This window comes from Osmerus eperlanus, chromosome 12, assembly GCF_963692335.1.
Source record: "Osmerus eperlanus chromosome 12, fOsmEpe2.1, whole genome shotgun sequence".
Taxonomy (NCBI): domain Eukaryota; kingdom Metazoa; phylum Chordata; class Actinopteri; order Osmeriformes; family Osmeridae; genus Osmerus; species Osmerus eperlanus.
The window spans coordinates 17,863,694-17,883,324 of NC_085029.1; the positions used below are offsets into that span (position 1 = coordinate 17,863,694).

The 19,631-nt window shown below is 53.8% G+C and overlaps 1 protein-coding gene across 1 annotated transcript; it reads left to right on the forward strand.

Moving 5' to 3' along the window:
* Positions 1-1,562: 1,562 nt before the first annotated feature.
* On the forward strand, positions 1,563-19,228 carry atp2a1l (ATPase sarcoplasmic/endoplasmic reticulum Ca2+ transporting 1, like). The gene is given in 26 exon segments (XM_062475650.1): positions 1,563-1,877; positions 3,194-3,211; positions 3,529-3,611; positions 5,151-5,255; positions 5,805-5,943; positions 7,779-7,859; positions 8,419-8,504; positions 8,745-9,042; positions 9,936-10,102; positions 10,285-10,377; positions 10,636-10,737; positions 11,688-11,769; positions 11,772-11,818; positions 12,106-12,222; positions 12,443-12,661; positions 12,911-13,022; positions 13,354-13,577; positions 14,079-14,125; positions 14,127-14,291; positions 14,609-14,811; positions 15,171-15,256; positions 15,359-15,492; positions 16,547-16,664; positions 17,295-17,352; positions 17,355-17,411; positions 18,913-19,228. Coding segments are annotated over 26 exon segments (2,976 nt in total). The 5' UTR covers positions 1,563-1,759; the 3' UTR covers positions 18,930-19,228.
* Positions 19,229-19,631: the final 403 nt, after the last annotated feature.

Sequence of the window (19,631 nt, forward strand, 5' to 3'; positions counted from 1 at the left end):
TTACTACGTCACTACATCACTACTAGTTCAGAGTGGTCCTCTGCCATCGTAACATGGTTAAGGTCCTACAGAGCTAACATGCTCTGAGAAGCTGCCTCTCCCTGCCCTGATGGTGTGTGTGTGCTCCTGTGGTCTGTGAGAGAGAAGCGCTCCAGGGGCCCCAGGAGGCCCAGAGGCCCCAGGAGGCCCAGGGGCCCCAGGAGGCCCAGAGGCCCCAGGAGGCCCAGGGGCCCCCCTCCCTGCAGCCTGTCTGACCCAGCTGTCCACCTCTCCTGCAGCTACGTCACTTCTCCCTGCCTCTCCCTCCTGCCTCTCCCTCCTGCCTCTCTCTGCCGCCTCTCTCTGCCGCCTCTCCTTGCTGCCTGCCCTGCTTGTAACAGAAGAAGAAATAAAATGTGATCCTGGCTCAGGGGAACAGGGGGGGCAGGGGGGTCTCTCTTGTCAGCAGCAGTGGTCAGACCCGTCTGATCCCCAGTCATTCCTCTCAGCCGACACACTCTGGGCTCTCCCCTGCTCCCCCCTGCTTCCCCCTGCCTCACCACTGTCATCCTCACCCTTTTCTCATCTACATACCTTTCATCCTCACCACTCCTGTCTCAACCTCCCCCCTCTCACCCTCCCCCCTCTCACCCTCTCACCTTCCCCCCTCTCACCCTCTCAACCTCCCCCCTCTCCCCCTTCCCCCTCTCACCCTCCCACCCTCCCCCCTCTCACCCTCCCTCCCCCCACTCACCCTTCCTCCTCCTCTCACCCTCTCTCCTCCTGTGTCAGGATCCTTCTTCTTCTGTGGTTTGTCTCCATGAAGGTCAGAGCTGCCGTGCTCTCAGTAGGAGGGAGCTTTGTTAAGGAGCGCCTCAGCATTGGAGGAGGGTGCTGAGATAGTGAGAGAGCTGAGTGTGGGTGCAGGTCATGTCTGTGGCTGCAGGTCATGTCTGTGGGTGCAAGTCATGTCTGTGGGTGCAGGTCATGTCTGTGGCTGCAAGTCATGTCTGTGGGTGCAGGTCATGTCTGTTGGTCACAGCTCCTCTTCCTGGCCCGTGTGATCCCCACACATCAGTTCACCAACCCGGTTGCCTTGGCGATCCACATAACCCTACTAATGAATGTACTAATTTAACCTTCCACCTCCTCTATCCCCTCCTCCTCTCGTTCTCTCACTCTGTCTTCCCCTCTCTCGGGCTCTGCCGCCTTCCTCAGCCCAAACAGTTGAGCTGTCACTCAGTATTCCCCCTCCTCCCCCTCCTCCCCCTCTCTCTCTCACCTTCTCCGTTCTCCTTATTCCACTGACCATGCATGTTCCAAAAACAGATCTCATTTTCATCCATGGTGCACCCCCTCCCTCCCCCCTCTCTCCCCCCTCCCCAACCCAGGCCGTGTCCACAGTTCCTGTCCAAGTCCATCATCTCACCTCCCTGTTCCTCCCCCTGTTCCTCCCTGTTCCTCCCCGTGCCCCACCCTCTCCCTCCATGTCTCCCAGGCAGGAATGTGTTTGGGCGTGTCTCTCCCGGCGACCACCAATCCAGAGTCTCCTGGCAATATAAAACCCTGAACGAGCGTGAGCTTATTTGCTCTTTCTGTCAGTCTAACGCTCCACATTCGGAGACAAGGGACCCGACACGTCCCAGTGCCAAGCTTCCTACGAAAGGTTGGTGGACCAAAACAGTGAAAAGCTGCGAAGAGAAACGTAAGACCTTGAGAAGAGAGCAAGGGCAGACTATTGCCCCACCAGTTGTCTCTGAGGTCCCAACCCTTAGAAAGGATGGAGAACGCGCACACCAAAGGGACGGAGGAATGCCTGGCGTACTTTGGCGTGAATCAGGTCACCGGTCTCACTCCTGATCAGTTTAAGAAGAACCTGGCCAAGTATGGCCACAATGGTGAGACCCGGGGAGGGGGGGGGGGGGGGGCACACGATTGCTTGATTGTGTGACGAAGCTCTGATGTGTGATTTTGGTGACAGATGTTCAAGTCTTGACTGCATCTATGACACTTCAATCAGCCTGACTTTTTAGACTGATGGTCAACAGCCAGGAAGATTTATGGATATACTAGCAGGGGGAGGGGGGTGGGGGAGGCGGGAGGGGGGAGGCAGGGGGAGGGTGGGGGAGGCAGGGGAAGGGGAGGGGTTAGAGGGTGTTTTAGAGAGAGGCTGCAGCAGCTGGTTAAAAAGCAGAGACATTGAGAAGCACAGAGACTTGGAGAGCTTTGAAGAGCTATTTAAAGAGGAGTGGAGGAAGGAGGCCAGAGAGCGAGCGAGAGAGAGAAAGAGAGAGAGAGAGAGACAGGTGACAGCTAAAGAAGCGTCCGGGCTGATATGTGGGGTGGGAGCGAACAGGAGGCCTGGATAATTTTAGTCCAAGAGAGATATGGGAGGACCTTAGATGGTGAATTATCTGAAATATGATCACTTCTGATCAATGCAACAGTCATGAAGCTGGTTAAAGGTTTTAGTGCTATGAAAGTATGTTTCAAACTGAAGGCATTACTTCAGTAATTACACACTGTTAAAGCATTCTGTTGTTGGAAGCAAATTGATTATTGCAGTCATCACTAGCCGTAAGAGTGAGGCCTGTTTCCTGGCCCAGACAGGCCTCGAGCCTCAGCAGCATGCTGAGGCTCGAGGCTAATCTCCCAGCTAATCTCCCAGCCCTCCACCCAGCCCTCCACCCAGCCCTCCACCTAGGCCTCCACCCAGCCCTCCACCCAGCCCTCCACCCAGCCCTCCACCTAGGCCTCCACCTAGGCCTCCACCCAGCCCTCCACCCAGCCCTCCACCCAGCCCTCCACCCAGCTCTCCACCCAGCCCTCCACCTAGCCCTCCACCCAGCCCTCCACCCAGCCCTCCACCCAGCCCTCCACCCAGCTCTCCACCCAGCCCTGTACATAGCCCTCTCCTCACACTCTGCCAATCCTCAACACCACAACAATCCATTCATTCAGGAGTCAATAGTACAGCAGCCATGTTCCATTCATTGTGTTGCTAAGTATTTCAATGTCTTTTGTGTTTCTATTTTGTGCTTGAAGTTAGCTCCAGATAGCTTTGTCTACCTGGGTTAGGAGCTTAGCTTAGTGAGGATCTTAGGAGCGTGTTTTAATTTCTTTCTTCCTTTCTTCCTTTCTTCCTTTCTTCCTTTCTTCCTTTCTTCCTGCCCTCCCTCCCTCCCTCCCTCCCTCCCTCCCTGGAAATCCTCAGAGCTCCCAGCTGAGGAGGGTGAGTATTTTCTCCTTCACACTCAGTCCTCATGAACAGTTATTGAATGTTTACAGTTGTAAGATTGCCTGTGTAGAACATACCAACACTAGCTTGTAATCATGAAATTAGATCGTCATAAACAAACTGAACTTGGCTTCCATCCACAACAAATGAAACTAAGTATGAGTCATTAAAACAAGCAAACATTTATTAGAGTACAAAACATCTAGTGTTACTCCTACTAAGTAATTAGACAACAAATGTTAAAAAAGGTTTTTCATAACGGCCCAGTGTGGTGTTCACTAACAGATGATTGGATGATTTCTGTCTGTCAGGGAAGAGCGTCTGGGAACTGATTGTTGAGCAGTTCGAGGATCTTCTGGTCAGGATTCTGTTGCTGGCTGCCTGCATCTCCTTCGTGAGTCTCACAAACACTCCTGTTCATACGAGCCCTGTTGTTGTGTCCCGGTCAGGGGCACCCAGCGGCAGCACTGACTAGAACACAGGATCAGTGGATGGAACTCTAGCAGAGCTGCTGTGTTTGGTGGAGGGTCCTTTAGCTGACATGGACTCTACATGGAAATCCTAATTACACTTTTGATTCAAACTAAATAAGTTATTTGGATTTATGTACTTTACCCAACACACATCATTCCCCCCACACCCCCACCTGAAGCTGCAGCACCAGTGCATCATGTGTACCATCGTGCCACTTGTCAGACTGTGTGTTCGGTTTTGAGGAGGGGGTATTACAGGCTGAGAGTGGCAGGAGACGGGGGTATTTATTCCTGCCAGAGCTGCCCCCCCTGCAGCAGCTGTCATGATGGCCTTAGAAGGAGAACACTGAGACAGGAGAGATGGGGGGAGGGTGGGGGGGTGGTTGTGGGGTATAGTAGGGTAGGGTGGAGGGGTGCACAGTGTAGGGTATACAGGGGGCATTTAGGAGGGGTGAATGGGTCTGGAGGGGGGTGTAGGGTGTACAGGGGGCGTTTAGACGGGGTGTACGGGGAGGGGGGTCGGAGAGGCGAGGGATTTATTTTAAGAAAGACTCGACCCGGGGTGAGAAACTGAATCCTTTGGGAAAGGTCAAGTCTGAAAGAGCAAAGTAAAATAAGAGAGAGAAGGTTGAAGTTGACTGAGTGGCTACAGAACCACTAAGGACTGAAACCTATGGATCTGGGAGAGACAAAGTTTAGGAGAGTGTAGCCCACACTCAGAAACACACAGTCAGAAACACACAGTCAGAAACACACAGTCAGAATTACAGACTGAGAAACACACAGTCAGAAACACACACTGAGAAACACAGTCAGAAACACACACTCAGAAACACACTCAGAAACACACAGTCAGAAACACACAGTCAGAAACACACAGTCAGAATTACAGACTGAGAAACACACAGTCAGAAACACACACTCAGAAACACAGTCAGACACACACAGTCAGAAACACAGTCAGAAACACACAGTCAGAAACACACACTCAGAAACACACAGTCAGAAACCCACAGAGCATCTGTAGATGGAGGCTGTTATTTATTTGAGCTTTTAACCAAAAAGTACAAGTAACTGATAAAGCTGGAATCCTGTCGTGTGTTTCTCTCCAGCTCTCAGAGACAGCTGTGACATCAATCACACTGACATCTCTAGGGTTAGGAACTTGTGGTGAGGGAGCTCTGCAAAAAAAGATTCTCCCCTGACCTCCCCTGACCTCCCCTGACCTCCCCTGACCTCCCCTGACCTCTGGTGATGATCAACATGTTACCTCCTGACCAGAAACAGGGCCCAAAGTCCCTTTTATAAGAACGAAACTTTGAGATTTAAATATGACTAGAACACAATCAGAAAGGCCATCACACACTTGGCAAACAGAATTTCCTACATTGACGCGGTGAGACATCCTCTTTATAGATGTGATTGTACTTCCTGTTCCTGTAACTGGCTGTGCTCCTCAGGTGCTGGCCTGGTTTGAGGAAGGTGAAGAGACCGTCACTGCCTTCGTGGAGCCCTTGGTCATCCTCCTCATCCTCATCGCTAACGCAGTGGTCGGAGTGTGGCAGGTCAGTACCACACACACACATGCAGGGGTCACACACACACATGCAGGGGTTACACACACATGCAGGGGTTACACACACACACATGCAGGGGTCACACACACACACATGCAGGGGTTACACACACACACATGCAGGGGGGGGGGCTACTGTTAGGAAACTGATCTTGCCGTTTTGCTGTTATGAGCCGTGCAGAACGAACTGGATACGAGTCATCATCCAGTCATCATCCAGTCAGAAATCATCCATCACGGAGCCAGTTAGAACACTTACAATCATGTTGATAACAATCACAATATGTAACTTTTTATTAGAGAGGGTCAAAGTGTCTGAGACACAGTGACACAACAGCTGTATCTGCTAGCAGTCCAGTCCTCTCACTGTCTGTGTGTGCGTGTGCGTGTGTCTGTGTGTGTGTCTGTGTGTGTGTCTGTGTGTGTGTGTGTGTCTGTGTGTGTCTGTGTGTGTGTGTCTGTGTGTGTGTGTCTGTGTCTGTGTGTGTGTGTGTGTCTGTGTGTCTGTGTGTGTGTCTGTGTGTGTGTGTGTCTCCAGGAGCGTAATGCAGAGGACGCCATCGAGGCTCTGAAGGAGTATGAGCCAGAGATGGGCAAAGTGTACCGCTCAGACAGGCAGAGCGTCCAGATGATCAAGGCCAGACTGATCGTCCCTGGCGACATCGTGGAAGTGTCTGGTAAGAGCCACTGTAATGGAGTGAGAACCATGAAACTCACTCCTCAGGTATGTAAGAGGCCACCCGCGTCAAAGAAGAGCTAGCTTTTCTTTGGCGTAGTTGGTAGTGGTCGCGCTTGGCAAGTCAGAGGTCGTGCGTTCGAGCCCAGCAAGTGGCGAACGACACCTTGTTGACGGTGAAGCGTGGCTACGTCTGTTATATACCCGTCACACCAGCCCCTCTCACCTGTCACCTGTCTGTCAAACTCTCTCATTCACAGAGATGGTAGGACTACTGCATTTATTACAGGAGTAGTTATTGTGGTATTAATATGATTATTGTTAGTAGTAGTAGTGGGAGTTGTTGTTTAGAGCAGTAGGCAGGGTGGAGGGAGGGAGGGAGGGAGGGAGGGCGGGAGGGAGGGCGGGTGCAGCAGCAAAACATGCTGAGGGAAGGAAAACAAAATCTTGGGTATAAATACCCTCACTGACACCTGCTCTCCTACACTCCCTCCCTCCTCCCCTTTTCCCTCCCCTCCCCCTCCTCGCCTCCCCCCTCCCCCCTCCTCCCTCCCCCTCCTCCCTCCCCTCCTCCCTCCCCCCCCCCTCGCCTCCCTCCCCCCTCCTCCCTCCTCCCTCCTCCCCTCCTCCCTCCCCCTCCTCGCCTCCCCCCTCCTCCTTCCTCCCCTCCTCCCTCCCCCTCCTCGCCTCCTCCCCTCCTCTCTCCCCCTCCCCTCCCGTCCCTCCACTAGCACACTCATGTCCATGTGTCTGGGACACCTGTTGACCTTGAGGTCTTGTTTCTCCCCACGTCCCCCCGGGGTCAGAGTGGTGTCATGTGACTCCTCTGACCTTGCCCTCTTCTACAGTCCAGGGATTAGAAGGCAGGAAGTCAGCTGCTCCACCAGCATTCCAGGACAGGAAGTTAGGAGAAGATAGTCCAATGAAAGCCATCTCAAACTAAAGGGAAATAACTGATACTTGAACTAGTTTTGTATCGCACAGCGTGTGGGTACAGGGAGTCAGGCGGCTGAGCGGTTAAAGAATCGGGCTAATAATCAGAAGGTCGCTGGTTCCCCGGCCGTGCCAAAAAAATTACGTTGTGTCCTTGGGCAAGGCACTTCATCCTACTTGCCTCGGGGGAATGTCCCTGTACTTACTGTAAGTCGCTCTGGATAAGAGCGTCTGCTAAATGACTAAATGTAAATGTAACGTTCACCCTTTGTCCCGCACGTCGGAGATTGAGAAAATGTCCGGCATTTTCATCAGTCTGTTGTTTTTTAATTATCATATTAAGAAAACGTACATGCGTTCTTTTGCCTTTTTAAGAAAGCATTTTTTTTATTATTTTTGCGGCATAGTTTTTCACCTATATTTGACAGCGCTTCGTCAGAAGTACAAATACAACAGCTGTTTTTTAAAACTATAGGTTTTGACCGTATCACTATAGGTTGTAATTCTGTAAATTATATAACAGTTTCAGGTTTCATGTTTTAGTGTTGGTAACATGTCCCACATTGTCCCACACAAACTTAGTAACCGTCCCACCTTTGGTTTGTTTGATGGTGGTCACCCTAACTTGAACTGAAGTTGAAGATTGACCTCAAAGTGTTACAGCTATTATAAAATGAGTCATTAGTTCATGAATCATCTGAAAGTCCCACAAACCTTCTAAATGTGCTTTCAGCCCTCAGTGCTGCACGTCTGTGATCTACGTTTATGCAAAATGAAAATGACTAAGGCTTTAGATAACCTATATAACTCAAAGATTAACATGTTATTTCTCCATGTACATAGTCCACATACATGTCCAGATGACATGAGGTCTGATGTTCCTCCACTCTGCTGTGTCCACAGTTGGTGACAAAGTACCCGCTGACATCAGGCTTGTGGCCATCAGATCCACCACCCTGCGCGTGGACCAGTCCATCCTGACTGGTGAGACCTGCCTCCTGCCTCCTCTCTCCTCTATCCTGCCTCCTCTCTCCTGCCTCCTCTCTCCTGCCTCCTCTCTCCTGCCTCCTGCCTCCTCTCTCCTCTCACCTGCCTACTCTCTCCTCTCTCCTGCCTCCTCTCTCCTGCCTCATGCCTCCTCTCTCCTCTCTCCTGCCTCCTCTCTCCTGCCTCCTCTCTCCTGCCTCCTCTCTCCCTCTCCTGCCTCTTCTCTCCTCTCTCCTGCCTCCTCTCTCCTGCCTCCTCTCTCCTGGCTCCTCTCTCCTGCCTCCTCTCTCCTGCCTCCTCTCTCCTCTCTCCTGCCTCATCTATCCTGCCTTCTCTCTCCTCTCTCCTGCCTCCTCTATCCTCTCTCCTGCCTCCTCTCTCCTGCCTCCTCTCTCCTCTCTCCTGCCTCCTCTCTCCTGCCTCCTCTCTCCCTCTCCTAATACCTGAACCCTGGTTCCGTTATACCCCTTCTGTTCATATTGTTCAAAAACAGAAGGTGCCCTGATCTAATGTGTGTGTGTGTGTGTGTGTGTGTGTGTGCGTGCGTGTGTCTCAGGTGAGTCCGTCAGTGTGATCAAGCACACAGAAGCTGTGCCCGACCCCAGAGCCGTGAACCAGGACAAGAAGAACATGCTGTTCTCTGTGAGCATCCACCCTCATCCCTCCTTCCCTCTCCCTCATGCCTTCATCCTGTTCATCTCTCCCTCCATATCTCTCTCCCTTTCCTTCATCCTGGTTCTTTATTTCTTCATTCACTGGAGTGTTCTTTAATCAATTGTCAAGATTTTTTAAATCTCCTATTTTTCCTCCTTTCCTCTCCTATTCTCCTGTATCCTCCTCCTCCCCCTTCTCTCCTCCCCCCTCTCCTTTCCTCTCCTCCAGGGCACCAACATTGCTTCAGGCAAGGCTATCGGCATTGCCGTGGCCACCGGAGTGGGCACAGAGATTGGTAAGATCCGTGACCAGATGGCGGCGACAGAGCAGGAGAAGACTCCACTGCAGGCCAAGCTGGACGAGTTCGGAGAGCAGCTGTCCAAGGTGATCACTCTGATCTGCATCGCCGTGTGGATGATCAACATCGGCCACTTCAACGACCCTGTCCATGGTGGCTCCTGGATCCGCGGCGCCGTCTACTACTTCAAGATCGCCGTGGCGCTGGCCGTGGCTGCCATCCCTGAGGGTGAGGAGGAAGGGACTGTGTGTGTGTGTGTGTTGTGGGGCGAGGGTGAGGAGGAAGGGACTGTGTGTGTGTGTGTGTGTTGTGGGGCGAGGGTGAGGAGGAAGGGACTGTGTGTGTGTGTGTGTGTTGTGGGGCGAGGGTGAGGAGGAAGGGACTGTGTGTGTGTGTGTGTGTTGTGGGGCGAGGGTGAGGAGGAAGGGACTGTGTGTGTGTGTGTGTGTGTTGTGGGGCGAGGGTGAGGAGGAAGGGACTGTGTGTGTGTGTGTGTGTTGTGGGGCGAGGGTGAGGAGGAAGGGACTGTGTGTGTGTGTGTGTGTTGTGGGGCGAGGGTGAGGAGGAAGGGACTGTGTGTGTGTGTGTGTGTTGTGGGGCGAGGGTGAGGAGGAAGGGACTGTGTGTGTGTATGTGTGTTGTGGGGCGAGGGTGAGGAGGAAGGGACTGTGTGTGTTGTGTGTGTGTTGTGGGGCGAGGGTGAGGAGGAAGGGACTGTGTGTGTGTGTGTGTGTGTGTTGTGGGGCGAGGGTGAGGAGGAAGGGACTGTGTGTGTGTGTGTGTGTGTGTTGTGGGGCGAGGGTGAGGAGGAAGGGACTGTGTGTGTGTGTGTGTTGTGGGGCGAGGGTGAGGAGGAAGGGACTGTGTGTGTGTGTGTGTTGTGGGGCGAGGGTGAGGAGGAAGGGACTGTGTGTGTGTGTGTGTGTTGTGGGGCGAGGGTGAGGAGGAAGGGACTGTGTGTGTGTGTGTTGTGGGGCGAGGGTGAGGAGGAAGGGACTGTGTGTGTGTGTGTTGGGGGGCGAGGGTGTAAACAGTATCTCACGTCCGTCTCTCACAAACTCCTGTCTCCCTGACCGTTCCATCATTCCCTCCCGTCCTCCTCTGCTCCTCCTCTCCCCCAGGTCTGCCTGCCGTCATCACCACCTGCCTGGCCCTGGGCACACGCCGCATGGCCAAGAAGAACGCCATCGTCCGGTCCCTGCCCTCCGTGGAGACCCTGGGCTGCACCTCTGTCATCTGCTCCGACAAGACCGGCACCCTCACCACCAACCAGATGTGTGTGACCAAGGTAGGCATGGCGGAGGCACACACACACACACACTCTTCTACAGTCCTACACATCTCTCTCCTACTAAGTGAGTCTGCCCATATGACCATGTGACCATGTGACCATGTGACCATGTGACCATGTGACCATGGGACCATGTTACCATGTGACAGCCTATCTGAGCAGAGCTCCTCTCTCTCCAGATGTTCATTATCAAGACTGTGGACGGAGACCATGTTGACCTGAACGCCTTCGATATCTCTGGCTCCAAGTACACCCCCGAAGGAGAGGTGTAAGTTTACACACACACACTCACACACCTGCACCCTGGACACACACACACCAGCACCCTGGACACACAAACACACACCAGCACCCTTGACACACACACACACCAGCACCCTTGACACACACACACACACCACTATCACACAACTTCCACCATTCAATAATTTCACCACTCATTCCTTCTATCTCCCTCAATCCTTCCACATTTCTCTCTATCCCTCCCTCTCTCTACATACCCCTCATTCTATCTCCCTCCCTCCTTCCAGTTCCCAGGAGGTGCTAAGACTAACTGCAGTGCCTATGATGGCCTGGTGGAGCTGTCCACCATCTGTGCTCTGTGCAACGACTCATCTCTGGACTACAACGAGGTATGACCCCTTTACCTCAGACCGTGTTCTTCTGCAGCACAGTGCACAAGCACAGTTAGTGTTTCTCTTCGGATAGAAGCGTGTGATGAATGAATCCAACATAATCACAAACATTATGAACACAGAGTCACACACAGCTGTTCATGAAGGGTTTCCTGTCCCCCCTCCTCTCCTCCCCCTCCCCTCCTCCCCCTCCTCTCCTCCCCCTCCCTCCCCTCCTCCTCCCTCCTCCTCTCCCCCTTCCCCTCCCCTCCTCCCCCCTCCCCTCCCCTCCCTCCTCTCCCCCTCCTCTCCCCCTTCCCCTCCCCCCTCCCCCCCTCCTCCCCTCCTCCCCTCCCTCCCCCTCCCCTCCTCCCCCCTCCTCCTCCCCCTCCCTCCTCCTCCCCCTCCTCTCCCCCTTCCCCTCCCCCCCTCCTCCCCTCCCCTCCCCTCCCCTCCTCTCCCCTCCTCTCCCCCTCCCCCCCCCTCCCTCCTCCCCTCCCCTCCCCTCCTCCCCCCCCCTCCCCTCCCCCTCCCCCCCCTCCCCTCCTCCCCCCTCCGCTCCTCTCCTCCCTCCCCTTCCTCTCTCCTCTCCTCCCCCTCCCCTCCCCTCCTCCCCCCCCTCCTCCCCCTCCGCTCCTCTCCCCCTTCCCCTCCCCCCCCCTCCTCCCCCCTCCGCTCCTCACCCCCCTCCCCTTCCTCTCTCCTCCCCCTCCCCTCCCCTCCTCTCCCCCTCCCTCCCCTCCTCTCCCCCCTCCCCCCTCCCCTCCTCTCCCCCCTCCCCTCCTCTCCTCTCCCCCCTCCCCCCTCCCCTCCCCTCCTCTCCTCTCCTCTCCCCCCTCCCCTCCCCTGCCCTGCCTCCTCTCCCCCCTCCCCCCTCCTCCTCTCCTCTTCCCCCTCCTATCCCCCCTCCTCTCCTCTCCTCTCCCCCTCCTCTGTGCTCCCCTCCTCTCTCCCCTCCTGGTCTCCAGACCAAGAAGATCTATGAGAAGGTGGGTGAGGCTACTGAGACCGCCTTGTCCTGCCTGGTGGAGAAGATGAACGTGTTCAACTCCACGTCTCCAACCTGACCAAGATCGAGAGAGCTAACGCCTGCTGTACTGTAAGAGTCTGCACACACACACACCTGCTACACACACCTGCTACACACACCTGCTAAACACACCTGCTACACACACACCTGCTACACACACCTGCTACACACACACACACCTGCTACACACACACACACCTGCTACACACACACACACCTGCTACACACACCTGCTACACACACACCTGCAGCTGAGGAGAAGCCCTGTTTTGAGGTGACCTCTGTGTGACCTGTGTGTGACCTCTGTGTGACCTCTGTGTGACCTCTGTGTGACCTCTGTGTGCCCTCCCTCCCAGGTGGTGAAGCAGCTGATGAAGAAGGAGTTCACCCTGGAGTTCTCCAGAGACAGGAAGTCCATGTCTGTGTACTGCACCCCCATGAAGGGAGAGGGCGGTGCCAAGATGTTTGTGAAGGTTCGTCTCTCTCTCTCTCTCTCTCTCTCTCTCTCTCTCTCTCTCTCTCTCTCTCTCTCTCTCTCTCTCTCTCTCTCTCTCTCTCTCTCTCTCTCTCTCTCTCTCTCTCTCTCTCTCTCTCTCTCTCTCTCTCTCTCTCTCTCTCTCTCTCTCTCTCTCTCTCTCTCTCTCTCTCTCTCTCTCTCTATCTCAGCCCTACCCCTTTCTCCTTGTCTAATAGGGAGCCCCTGAGGGTGTGATTGAGAGATGCGCCTACGTCCGTGTTGGCACCACCCGCGTGCCCCTGACTGGCCCCGTCAAGGACAAGATTATGACCGTGATCAAGGAGTGGGGAACCGGCCGCGACACCCTGCGCTGCCTGGCCCTTGCCACCCGTGACACTCCCCTGAAGGTGGAGGAGATGGTCCTAGAGGACGCCACCAAGTTCGCTGACTACGAGGTGAGGGCCGTGCCCTGCGGGGGGGTGGGAGGGTGGGAGGGTGGTGTGGAGGTGAGAGCCGTGCCCTGCAGGGGGGTGGGAGGGTGGTGTGGAGGTGAGGGCCGTGCCCTGCAGGGGGGTGGGAGGGTGGTGTGGAGGTGAGGGCCGTGCCCTGCGGGGGGGTGGGAGGGTGGTGTGGAGGTGAGGGCCGTGCCCTGCGGGGGGGGGGGTGTGGAGGTGGGCGCTGGGTAACCCTGTCTCCCTCCCCAGACTGACCTGACCTTCGTGGGCTGTGTGGGCATGCTGGACCCTCCCCGCAAGGAGGTGGTGGGCTCAATCCAGCTGTGCAGAGATGCTGGCATCCGTGTCATCATGATCACTGGTCAGTAACTCCTCCACCCTTCTCCCCTGTACCGCTACATGATCACTTGTGTTCAGACAACAGTGAAAGTCATTTTTGCACCTTGACTGTTTCAGATAAAACTTAAGTCTGTCCTCACGTCTCCATGTGTTCACGTCCTCACGTCTCCATGTGTTCACGTCCTCACGTCCTCCATGTGTTCACGTCCTCACGTCTCCATGTGTTCACGTCCTCACGTCTCCATGTGTTCACGTCCTCACGTCTCCATGTGTTCACGTCCTCACGTCTCCATGTGTTCACGTCCTCACGTCTCCATGTGTTTACGTGTTGCCGTGTTTCTGCCGTTCCCCAGGCGACAACAAGGGCACAGCCGTGGCTATCTGCCGTCGCATTGGCATCTTCAGTGAGGACGAGGATGTGACCGGCAAGGCCTTCACCGGACGTGAGTTTGATGACCTTCCCTCCTCCGAGCAGGTCGAAGCCGTAAGGAACGCCAGCTGCTACGCCCGCGTGGAGCCCTCCCACAAGTCCAAGATCGTTGAGTTCCTGCAGGGCATGGACGAGATTACCGCCATGGTGAGGTCAACCGCCTACACGGTGCTTAAAACCAACACACACTGCACACACACCAGCACACACACACACCTGCACACACACCAGCACACACACACAACTGCACACACACTGCACACACACCTGCACACACACACACCTGCACACACACCTGCACACACACACACCTGCACACACACCTGCACACACACCTGCACACACACCTGCACACACACACACCTGCACACACACACACTGCACACAGACCTGCAAACACACCAGCACACACACACACCTGCACACACACACACCTGCACACAGACCTGCACACACACCAGCACACACACCAGCACACACACACACCTGCACACACACCAGCACACACACACACCTGCACACACACACACCTGCACACACACCTGCACACACACACACCTGCACACACACACACACACTTGCACACAGACCTGCACACACACACCTACACACATCTGTTGAAGTTGTACTCCTGACCCCCCCCTCCAGACTGGTGATGGAGTGAATGATGCCCCGCTCTGAAGAAGGCAGAGATTGCATCGCCATGGGCTCTGGCACTGCCGTTGCCAAGTCAGCCTCTGAGATGGTCCTGGCTGATGACAACTTCTCCTCCATTGTGGCTGCTGTTGAGGAGGGCAGAGCCATCTACAACAACATGAAGCAGTTCATCCGCTACCTCATTTCCTCCAACGTGGGCGAGGTGTCTGGTGAGTCATCATGATGGCGTCCACTGACATCCTGAATCACACGTCATCAGTGGAACAGGGATCATGACCTCACTTCATCCTTTTGATCCTTCTGTTTTCCCTCTCCTCCTCCCTCTCCCTCTCCTCTCCTCCTCCTCCTCCTCCCTCTCCTCCTCCCTCTCCCTCTCCATCTCCTCCTCCCTCCTCCTCCCTCCTCCCTCTCCCTCTCCCTCTCCATCTCTTCCTCCCTCCTCCTCCCTCCTCCCTCTCTTCCTCCCTCTCCCTCTCCATCTCCATCTCCTCCTCCCTCCTCCTCCCTCTCTCCCTTCTCAGTATCTTCCTGACGGCTGCGCTGGGTCTTCCTGAGGCTCTGATCCCCGTCCAGCTGCTGTGGGTGAACCTGGTGACAGACGGCCTCCCCGCCACCGCCCTGGGCTTCAACCCCCCCGACCTGGACATCATGGGCAGGAGGCCCCGTTCCCCCAAGGAGTCCCTCATCTCCGGCTGGCTGTTCTTCAGATACATGGTCATCGGAGGTGAGTGCTGAGGGCCACACTGAGGGCCACACTGAGGCCACACTGAGGCCACACTGAGGGCCGCACTGAGGCCACACTGGCCCTCAGACCGTTTTTTTGGGGAAAAAACGAAGCATTGAAGCAGAATCTTGAGAAGATGTTTTTTTTTTTACCTGTTAAAAATTCTGTATTAGTGTGTTTGGTGAGTGTTGTGAGGTTAGTAAACACTGGTCTCTCTGAGTATTGGTGTGTTAGTAAACGCTGGTCTCTCTGAGTATTGGTGTGTTAGTAAACGCTGGTCTCTCTGAGTATTGGTGTGTTAGTAAACGCTGGTCTCTCTGAGTATTGGTGTGTTAGTAAACGCTGGTCTCTCTCTCCAGGATACGTTGGAGCTGCCACAGTTGCAGCTGCAGCCTGGTGGTTCATGTATGACCCCACCGGCCCTGGAGTCACCTACCACCAGCTGGTGAGCACACACACACGCACACACGCACACAGTTACACTCACACCACCATTTTTCGTAGCCTGGTTTTCAAAGATTCAATTGTCCTCCTCCTCCTCCCCCAGTCCCACTTCATGCAGTGCTGTGATGAGAACGAGGACTTCGCTGGCATCAACTGCCACATCTTTGAGGCCGCTCCGCCCATGACCATGGCCCTGTCCGTGCTGGTCACCATTGAGATGTCCAACGCCCTCAACAGGTCAGCTGCTCACCACATCAGCCCTGCCCCTCCTTGCTGTCTTCTACCTCACCCTACATCACCTTCCTCTCTCCTACCTCACCCTTCTCTCTCCTACCTCACCCTCCTCTCTCCTACCTCACCCTCCTCTCTCCTACCTCACCCTCCTCTCCCCTACCTCACCCTCCTCTCTCCTACCTCACCCTCCTCTCTCCTACCTCACCCTCCTCTCCCCTACCTCACCCTCCTCTCTCTACCTCACCCTCCTCTTTCCTACCTTACCCTCCTCTCTCCTACCTCACCCTCCTCTCTCCTACCTCACCCTCCTCTCCCCTACCTCACCCTCCTCTCTCCTACCTCACCCTCCTCTCCCCTACCTCACCCTCCTCTCTCCTACCTCACCCTTCTCTCTCCTACCTCGCCCTCCTCTCCCCTACTTCACCCTCCTCTCTCCTACCTCACCCTTCTCTCTCCTACCTCACCCTCCTCTCTCCTACCTCACCCTCCTCTTTCCTACCTCACCCTCCTCTCTCCTACCTCACCCTCCTCTCCCCTACCTCACCCTTCTCTCTCCTACCTCACCCTCCTCTCTCCTACCTCACCCTCCTCTCTCCTACCTCACCCTCCTCTCCCCTACCTCACCCTCCTCTCTCCTACCTCACCCTTCTCTCCCCTACCTCACCCTCCTCTCTCCTACCTCACCCTTCTCTCTCCTACCTCACCCTCCTCTCTCCTACCTCACCCTCCTCTCTCCTACCTCACCCTCCTCTCTCCTACCTCACCCTTCTCTCTCCTACCTCACCCTCCTCTCTCCTACCTCACCCTTCTCTCTCCTACCTCACCCTCCTCTCCCCTACCTCACCCTCCTCTCTCCTACCTCACCCTCCTCTCTCCTACCTCACCCTCTCTCTCCTACCTCACCCTACTGTCTCATGTTGAAAGTACAGCAGAAAAAAGATCATCATACACAGGTTGTGTCTTGGTAGGGATGTTTGAGCACGTCCAGGTCAGAGTTAAGGTGTGAGGTTCTGACCCCTCTGACCCCTCTGACCCCTCTGAACCCTCTGACCCACAGCTTGTCTGAGAACCAGTCTCTGCTGCGCATGCCCCCCTGAGCAACCTGTGGCTGCTGGAGCCATGGCTCTGTCATGTCCCTTCACTTTGTGATCATCTATGTGGACACATGCCCGTGAGTCTGACACACTCACACACTCTGACACATGCCCGTGAGTCTGACACACTCACACACTCTGACACATGCCCGTGAGTCTGACACACTCACACACTCTGACACATGCCCGTGAGTCTGACACACTCACACACTCTGACACATGCCCGTGAGTCTGACACACTCACACACTCTGACACATGCCCGTGAGTCTGACACACTCACACACTCTGACACATGCCCGTGAGTCTGACACACTCACACACTCTGACACATGCCCGTGAGTCTGACACACTCACACACTCTGACACATGCCGTGAGTCTGACACACTCACACACTCTGACACATGCCGTGAGTCTGACACACTCACACACTCTGACACATGCCCGTGAGTCTGACACACTCACACACTCTGACACATGCCCGTGAGTCTGACACACTCACACACTCTGACACATGCCCGTGAGTCTGACACACTCACACACTCTGACACATGCCCGTGAGTCTGACACACTCACACACTCTGACACATGCCCGTGAGTCTGACACACTCACACACTCTGACACATGCCCGTGAGTCTGACACACTCACACACTCTGACACACGGAGGTAAGCAGTGGTAACCCGGGGTAACCACCCTCTCTCCTCTCCAGATGATCTTCAAGCTCACTCACCTGGGTGTGGAGCAGTGGTTGATGGTGCTGAAACTCTCCTTCCTGTCATCCTCATTGATGAGGTGCTGAAGTTCGTCGCCCGCAACTACCTGGAGCGTAAGTATCTCTGCACACACACCCACACACCTTAACACAGATGCATCCAGACATGTGCGCTCACAAACTCATAGATACAAACTCACTCTCTATACCTACATACTAGGTTTATAATGTGTTTTTAAAAGATCTCTAATTTATGATTGTTGACTAAGTATATCACAATGTGTACTTAATCTGAACTTATTAATTAACCAATTTGTAAAAACAACTGTTTGTTCTGTTAATGTTGTTTAATATTCCATTCTGTTTATCCTCATAATATCTTTATTTTAATCATTAATGTTGATTGCAGTTTAACTACAATGATGACATGGTTTCTTTCTTTCTTTCTCTTCTCTATTCCGTCTTTAACCCTTCACCCCCCATCCTTGTCTAACTCACTGATCTCGTTCCCTTCCAGCCTAATTCTGCCATCCTTCCATCACTAGCCTGTAACTAAACCAAGGTACCCATCTCCCCCGTCACCCAGCCTGTCTCCTTCATGCCACCATGTTTGTATGTGTTCATGTATGATACGGAGATTACAGGATGTGTTCATGTATGATACGGAGATTACAGGATGTGTTCATGTGTGATACGGAGATTACAGGATGTGTTCATGTATGATACGGAGATTACAGGATGTGTTTATGATGGAGATGATGTGAGGTTCATCACCAGAGAACAGACACGTGTGTCGTCTGGGTGGACAGTGTGATGATGACATGTGTTGGCAGAGCAGCAGCATGTGGACGGCTCTGTAACCCTGCAGCTGTGAGAGAGAGAGAGAGAGAGAGAGGAGAGAGAGAGAGAGAGAGAGAGAGAGAGAGAGAGAGAGAGAGAGAGAGAGAGAGAGAGAGAGAGACGAACCTTGAGAGAGAGAGAGAGAGAGAGAGAGAGAGAGACGAACCTTGAGAGAGAGAGAGAGAGAGAGAGAGAGAGAGAGAGAGAGAGAGAGAGAGAGAGAGAGAGGAGAGAGAGAGAGAGAGAGAGAGAGAGAGAGAGAGAGAGAGAGAGAGAGAGAGAGAGAGAGAGAGAGAGAGAGAGAGAGAGAGAGAGAGAGAGAGTGTGTGAGCGTGATCTGTGGTGCATGGTGTGGGTGTGGATCCTCGGGAGGCATGTATCAGAGCCAGCTTCAGCTGTAGACTGTAGCTGGAGGGTCCTGTGGGCTGGTGTGCGTAGATGTAGTATCCATAGATTAGCATTCCTGCTGTGTTTGATCCTGGGCTCTATCTATACCACCCAGTATAGAATAGCGTGTACATACAGTATATTGTTATACATTTAGACTGTGTTTAGTTCGTAGGCCTCGGACCTGGCTGACTAGAGGAAACTGATTCTGCATGAACTGCTGTGAGCAGGCGCTGGAACTGGGTCTTGCAGAGTTGCTATGCTACGTGCTGTACATGTCATATCTATGATACATAACCTGGTTTCTTCTCTCTCGCCGTCTTGGGTTCAAACTAACACCTCCAACACCCCTTCCTTTTATAACTCTGTTTCCTGTTCTGAATTTTAGCTACAGCTGCAATTTAGGAATGTAGAAGAGGAAAGGAGCGAATTTAAGAACGAGAAAGAGAGCGAGAGAGAAGAGAGGCGAAGGAGGAGAAGAAAAGAGGAAGATCACAACCAATGGGAGGGCTCTTGTGAGCCAACCAATAGAAGAGAGAGGACAAACACAGGAAAATCAAGAAAAAAACAATAAAACATCCAAAAATCTACATAAAAACTGCCTCTGTATAATGAGTTTAAAATGGAAGGGGAGAGGATCTGCCTCACCTGTATTAGAGTATTTAAGATTTTATTCTAAGAAATAAAGTATGTATTAAAAGTGATTTTTTTTTGGTTTAACTTGGATACTCTCAACTGTTTCGATCTTGGTGCCCCAGTATCTCTATCTGTGCTAACTGCTGGAGTTTTACAATTTCACTGCTCCTTCTCTCCCTTCACCTGTAGTTGTGGGGTTGGGGACAGCTCAGTGGTTAGAGAGTGTCACTGCAGATCTAGAGGTTGACGATACAAATCCCCCTTTTAGTCACTTTGGAGTTAAAACCTAAATGAATACATCAGTACACTATCACTAACTGCCCTCTGGTGGCAGGAGGGCGTCCTGCAGCACAGCAGGGAGACTGATGAAGCTCCTGCTCTGGGTGGGCTGGGGGCCCCTCCCTAAACACACCTAGCTAAGGAGCAGTGCACTCTGGGATGCCTGGTGTTCTGTCTCACTGTGTTCTGACC